Genomic DNA, 7,500 nt, shown 5'->3' on the forward strand with positions numbered 1-7,500 from the left:
GGAAATGTACAAAAACATCAAGGCATGTCAGACAACTTAGAAAAGTCTAAAAGGCATTGGACTGTAACGTAATGTACTGACAGCTTAGCTGTAGAGATTGAGCAGACTGTCTGTGTACTTTGGAGGGTGTGAAAGTGTATTGGGGATTGGAATGGTTTTTGATTCCATATTAAAGATGCTGTTTTTCCCAAGAGATGAACACCACAGTAAGGCCAATACAAATAGTACCTTTGCATTGTACTGTGACATTTTTCACAAAAGTTCTACAGTTAGTTATACTTGCTGAGAACTGCGCCCAATGACTTCTGTTTTTGTTAACCTAATGTACTAACAGCTTAGCTGTAGAGATTGAGCTGGGTCCAGCAGACTGTCTGTGTACTTTGAAGGAGGTGTTAAGGTAGAAATCCCAGCTATTCACTGTCGCACATTAGGTGAAGGGAGGTAGAACAGGCTGTTTGTTTTTCCATTGAGAGCCGGCTGTTTTACCCGCATCTAATGAGTTGAGGGGCATTTGGTCATTTGTCAAGTGGCATTATTTGGAACTAGTGGGGTGCGAGATCAGTAGTATGGGATCGTAGCTGTAGCTTTTTGCATGAAAACATCTTTGGGATGGGAATGGTACAGCAGAATGTAGATCTAATTTACATTTCTTTACCTGAAATAACATAAGGCATTGCCAAATGTTCATCCCACACCTGCCTACTTCTGGGGGATTATTCAGTGGATTTTCCATTAGGGTTTCTGGCATCAGACCAATTGGTTTCTCTGGAGAATACTCAGAAGCACATGGCAGGAATCTGTAAACAGGTTTAGGATGTTGTCTGACCCACAGAACCAAGAATCTAGAACAGAACCATAGAACAAGGAGCAGAACTGGAACCTCTCAGGATAACAAAATGAAAGTACACTGCAGCTACCCTAGTCTTACGTAATCCTCATCAATAGAACTAGCCGATTGTCATCTCAGTAGTTGCTACCTCCGCCAAGGATTTGATTTTATTCGGATCCCCATTAGCTGATGCCAAAGACACCAGCTACTCTTCCTGGGGTCCACAAAGGAGGTTATGTTTTTGCCCCTGTATGTTTGTTTGTTTGTTTGTTTGTCTGTTTGTCAGCAGGATTACGCAGAAACACATGGACCGATTTCCATCAAACTTTGTGGGGAGATTGGGTAATATAATGGCAATAATTGATTAGATTTTCAGATGTCAAGGTCAAAGGTCAAGGTCACAAGGCGGAGGTTTGCATTCTCTGAATGCTCCCATTCTTGTTAGTCCTGGTTCAGGAACTGTAGTGGTTACCAAAACGTGTCAAGATTTCTTGTTTTTCTGGCGTTGGCCTTTTTATTAGACCATGTGTTTCACACTGCAGAAGCATGCAGATGACATGGTATTCTAAGGGGTATTATATAAAAAAAATCAGAGCAGTTAGAAAGGAATGGATCTAAATATATCAGGCCGTGTCGAATTGTGTTTTATGTCCGTACAGTAATGACTCTGTCTGGATGAACTCAGCTGTGTACGGCCGGACCGGTGAGATGGGATTTGGACGATGAGCGAGGCCAGGAGTAGGACATAAGTCAAACTTTATTCTGCAGCGTTGGAATTATCAAAGCATATAAAATAAAGCAGATGAAAAACGTCATGGCTTTTCGAAAACGCTTTCCGTGTCTGGGTTCACGTCCTATAGGACGAAGGCGTTTTAAAAATTAAAAACAGTAAATCTCACGTACACACTTGTTGCTGCAGCTTGGTATTAGTCATCAACACGGGACCTTGTTGTCAGCCTACACGCCACCTTTCACTCAAAACACACTCCTTCAGGTTGGAGCAGCGTCCAGATGAATGCACTGATTGAGTCCTGGAAGGTATATTTTAAGAAAAAAATCAAGGATATGAACTAATGGGTAAAAAAAAACTTGATTATTTTCCTTCCCGTCAGGTTTAAAGTGGTAGATAGCATGGGAGGCTAATACTGTCCCTTTTGTAGAGCTTGCGTGGGGCACACAGGCAGTGTGTTGTTTAACACCCTGGGTCACGGGGTCGTGGGTGTGTGGGCGGGGCACTGTGCTGCAGGGTCGTGTGTGTGTGTGTGTGTGTGTGTGTGTGTGTGGGTGTGTGAGCGGGGCACTGTGCTGCCCTCCTGTTGACGTAAACAGCAGCGTAACACACCGTTTCCTGCTCATATCCGGCCTCTGGAAAAAGCACAAGCACAAGCACAAGCACAAGCACAAGCGCTCTTTCTCTCTTATTGTGGATGGACATGCTAATGAGAGGGAGCCTGAGGCACTACAGAGGGCCCTTCAGCAAGCAGTACACTAGAGAGAGAGAGAGAGAGAGAGAGAGCATTAGTACACTAGAGAAAGAGAGAGAGAGAGAGAGCATTAGTACACTAGAGAAAGAGAGAGAGAGAGAGAGCATTAGTACACTAGAGAAAGAGAGAGAGAGAGAGAGAGGGTGCATTAGTACACTAGAGAAAGAGAGAGAGAGAGAGAGAGCATTAGTACACTAGAGAAAGAGAGAGGGTGCATTAGTACACTAGAGAAAGAGAGAGAGAGAGAGAGAGGGTGCATTAGTAACTAGAGAAAGAGAGAGAGAGAGAGAGCATTAGTACACTAGAGAAAGAGAGAGGGTGCATTAGTACACTAGAGAAAGAGAGAGAGAGAGAGAGAGTGCATTAGTACACTAGAGAAAGAGAGAGGGTGCATTAGTACACTAGATAAAGAGAGAGAGAGAGAGAGAGAGTGCATTAGTACAATAGATAGAGATAGAGCATTAGTGCACTAGAGAAAGAGAGAAAGAGAGAGCATTAGTACACTAGAGAAAGAGAGAGAGAATGAGAGAGAGAGAGAGCATTAGTACACTAGAGAAAGAGAGAGAGAATGAGAGAGAGAGAGAGCATTAGTATACTAGATAAAGAGAGAGAGCATTAGTACACTAGAGAATGAGAGAGAGAGAGAGAGAATTAGTACACTAGATAAAGAAAGAGAGCATTAGTACACTAGATAAAGAGAGAGAGAGAGCATTAGTACGCTAGGTAAAGAAAGAGAGCATTAGTACACTAGAAAGAGAGAGAGAGAGAGAGAGCATCAGTACACTAGATAGAGAGAGAGAGAGAGATAGGGACGAAGAGAGAGAGAGAGAGAGAGATAGGGACGAGAGAGAGAGAGAGAGAGAGAGAGAGAGAGAGAGAGAGAGAGAGAGAGAGATAGGGACGAAGAGAGAGAGAGAGAGAGAGAGAGAGAGAGGGAGAGGGAGGGCTGGAGAAAGAGATGAAAACAAACACTGAAACTTGACTCTCTCTCTCTCTTACTTCACTTCAGTGCATGTTGGGTTCCAGCCCTGTGCTTCTTAAGGTAGAGGCGGCCACAAGGGAGGCATTGTTTACGTGTCTGACAGGGTGGGTGTGTTGACAGCCGAGATTTTGGTTGGCAGGTTATACTATGAACTTAGTGCATGGTGCAGGCCACACAAAGTGATGCTATGCAGTTGCCGTGACAACATACAGATTCCACAGCCATGTTGTTGTAGGTCACTTGATATTCATGTTGTTCACATGTCTGAGCACGATGTTAACTTGACTGTACTGGATTGTTTTTGAACAGAAACAGGAGCTGAATTAGAACCAGACCTTAACGCGGGTCCAGAACCCGAAGCGAAGGGAACCGAATCTCCTGAGGAGGATCAGGCCGTGGATCAGGAGGAGGTAGAGGAAGAGGCGGAACAGAAAGAGGAAGAGGAAGTCATCGAACACACCGCAGAGAAGGAAGAATCTGGAGAGGTTGAGGAACCAGCTCCCGAACAGGAAGAGGAGGAGCCTGTAGAGGAGGAAGAGGAGGAGCCACAGAGGGAAGCGGCAGATGGAGAGGCGGTGGAGGATAGCGGTATCCTGAGCGACAAAGAGCGCCAGAATGAGGAAGTGAACGAAAAGGACAACTGTTCGGCCTCCAGCATCTCCTCCGCCAGCAGCACCCTTGAGAGGGAGGAGCGACTGGCTGGGAATAACAATGAGACTGGTGAGGGAAGCTAAGGCTGGAAAACATGATTTACTGTTCCCTGTGTGTGTGTGTGTGGGGGGGGGGGGGGGGGGGAGGAGGGGGGGTGGAGGGTTAGGAGGGTGAGGAGGGTGAAGAGGAGGGTGAGGGTGAGGAGGGTAATGAGGGTGGAGGGAAGGCGGAGGAGGGTGAGGAGGGTGGAGGGAGGTGAGGAGGAGGAAGAGGGTGAGGAGGAGGAGGGTTAGGGGGTCAAGAGCGACTGGCCGGGAATAACAATGAGACTGGTGAGGGAAGCGGAGAGCAGCTAAGGCTGGGATGGATTTGGGCTAGACAGGGCCTTGATCAGGAAGATAATAATAATAATAATAATTAATTTTACTTTTATCGCAATAACATATTTGAAACTAACTATAATAATACAATAAAATAAAACATTTTTTTAACATAAGCATAATAGAAAACTTAGTGGTGCTAGATTTAACACAAGGCCATAAATGCCTTCCTGAATAAAAGATTGGCCTCATGTGTTCCATAGCCAGCTGTTTTTATGGGCTGGGTTATCGTTGACAAACAACTAAACTTTCAATGCGCTGAAGTGTGTAATGCTGATCATTATTGCTCACCTAGTTGATCCACTGACTCTTGCAGTCATTTGACTGATACAGTACATGGCAATGGCTAGATCACAGCCACAGCCGTTAGTCTTCATATCCCTCAGTGTCCAAACTAAATCCCCATACTATGGCAGTAAGGCGATAACATCTCCACTCTTACAAACTCTTATGTAGCAAATTCAGCCTCAGCGTCCGCTAACACCGAGAAAACACTCCCCTCATCCAGCCTAGCCTGACGCATGAGTTAGCCAGATATCTGCACCAGTTAACACCTAAACAAGCCTAGCCTAGCATCCAAGGTGCTGCCTCTCTAGCCTAGCATACAAGGTGCTGTGTCTGTAGCCTAGCATACAAGGTGCTGTTTCTGTAGCCTAGCCTAGCACACAAGGTGCTGTTTCTGTAGCCTAGCCTAGCATACAAGCTGCTGTTTCTTAGCCTACTTCTCATTCTCATCTCATGTGTTTCTCGTTCTCATCTTATTCTCAGATGTCATGAAGCTGTTGCTGTCTTGTCTCCCAAACAGGTCCATGGGTCCAGAGTGTCAAAGACGCAGATGTGAACGAGCAGTGCAGTACGATCCTCAACAGCAAGCTCTTCATGCTGGACATGCTGTACGCCCAGACCAAGAAGCCCGCTGAGGAAGACGAGGAGGAGGAGGAGGAGGAGGAGAAGAAAGAGCAGGGCCAGGATGAGAAAGCGAGCGAGGAGGACTCGTCGTCGGGGGCAACCATAGAGGGAGCGGTCGAGCAGACCGACAAGGAAAGCGGCGAGCAAAAGTCGGACGGCGACAAGCGCTCTTCGAACGTCCGCGCCTTCGCCGAGAAGTTCGGCGACCTGGTCAAAGGGTTGACGTCGCCCCACGGCGAGTCGCCGGAGACGCCCGAAAAGCAGCCTTCGCCGCCCCCGCCGCCACCCCCGCAGCCCCCCAAGAAGGAGTCGGACTACATCTGGGACCAGCTGCTGGCTAGCCCCCGGGAGCTGCGCATCGGCGACATCGACTTCACCGACCTGGGTGAGGAGGACGACCAGGACCTCCTAGACGACGGGCCCCTCACGGGCACGGGCGACCTGCAGCTGCCGCCGCCGCCACCCCCCTGCCCCTTCAACCTGCCCCCTCCCCCGCCACTCTTCGGCTGCCCCCCTCCACCCCCCATGCCAGGCCACATGAGGGTGCCCCCGCCACCGCCTTGCTTCTCAGCCCCAGCACCCCCCCCACCCCAAGCGGTGTCCCCCCAGCAAGAGCAAGGGGACCAGCCCGTCTTCCAGAAGAAGAAGAAGACCATCCGGCTGTTCTGGAGCGAGGTCCGGCCCGACTGGCAGTACCGGGGTCACCGGCGCCTGCAGGGCTCCCTCTGGGCCAAGCTGGACCCGGTTAAGGTCGACACGGCCAAACTGGAGCACCTCTTCGAGAGCAAGTCCAAGGAGATCACCGTCACCAAGGTATGTCTGCACAGGAGGCTTTTGTCTGTTTGTCACACTCATGTACACACACACACACACACACACACACACACACACACACACACACACACACACACACACACACACACACACACACACACACACACACACTTACATGTATGCACAGATACACACACACACAGAGACAGAGACACACACACACCTACATGCTTGCACCACACACAGACACACACAACACACACCTAAATGCATGCAGACATTCAGGCATCATGCATTGCCTCTTTTTGTTTTGATTAATGTGCTTTTATGACGAAGTGAGAGGGAAAAGTTGAGGATGATTAGCTTGAAATGCCCAGACAGTAACATCATGCATGGAATGGAATTACAGCCAGAGGTGTTCAACATTTCTGCCTTCCAACTTTTGTGTAGAAGAAGAAAGAACCACTGCCTAGCAGTTCCAAAGGGAGTATGAACACCGTTGAAATGTATTGAACTCTATACTTTACACTTCACTCTGTCAGTGTCTGCCAGAGCTAACAGATGAACTGGATCTGTAAATGGAACGCTGAACTTTGACCTTTTTGAGGACTTGTTAAGCACCTGGATATTCCTGTGAGAAATCTGTTGGCTGTTCGTGGTTCTCAGTCAGCTCTTTTGTAGCTCGCTCTGTACCCCCCCTCTGTACCCCCCCCCGCAAACATGACTGTAATGTCACCACATACAGCCCTGGGGCCATTCCGCCGGGGTCAGGGGTCAACTACATGCAAGAGGTCAGCCAAGGTCACCCTCAGCCTGTGTCAGCTCATACCTACACCTTCCTCTCACACACACACACACACACACTGAAACACACACACACACACACACACACACGTACACACACACCACATACACACACACACACACACACACACACACATACACACACACCACATACACACACACACACACACACACACACACACACACACACACACACACATACACACACACCACATACACACACACACACACACACACAGACACAAACACACACATACACCCCATTCTGGACGCCTTCATAAGAGGGTACCTGATTGGAAACAGGCTGAGTGCAGATGTAGGTCAGTTGGGACCTTCAAAGTGGATTGGTTCGGGGAAATAATGGAGACAGAAAAAGAAACGGAGAAACAAAAAAGGAAGAGAGGAAAATAGAAAGAAGGAGAACGAAAGAGTGAGGGAGGGAGGAGGGGTGAAAGAGAGAGGGATAAAGAGGGAAAGAGAAAAAGAGGGGGAGAAACAGTGAGAGGGAGAGGAGGAGAAGAATTGAGGTGAATTCCTGTAATAAAGCCAAAGCCCTGTAATAGGTTCATCTTGAGCCCTCACTCCTCTGGAGCTCACAGTCCACACACACACACACACACACACACACACACACACACACACACACACACACACACACACACACACACACACACACACACACACACA

General features: G+C 48.2%; 1 protein-coding gene across 1 annotated transcript in view; it reads left to right on the top strand.

Annotated features, from left to right (window-relative positions):
- The window catches only part of fhod3a (formin homology 2 domain containing 3a), a 117,047-nt gene that overhangs the window by 89,217 nt on the left and 20,330 nt on the right, over nucleotides 1-7,500 (top strand). The window contains 2 exon segments of the mRNA XM_080858915.1: nucleotides 3,605-4,015; nucleotides 5,132-6,048. Of these exon segments, the coding sequence (XP_080715041.1) occupies nucleotides 3,605-4,015; nucleotides 5,132-6,048 (1,328 nt within the window).

Source organism: Sprattus sprattus (genome assembly GCF_963457725.1).
Source record: "Sprattus sprattus genome assembly, chromosome: 20".
Classification (NCBI taxonomy): domain Eukaryota; kingdom Metazoa; phylum Chordata; class Actinopteri; order Clupeiformes; family Clupeidae; genus Sprattus; species Sprattus sprattus.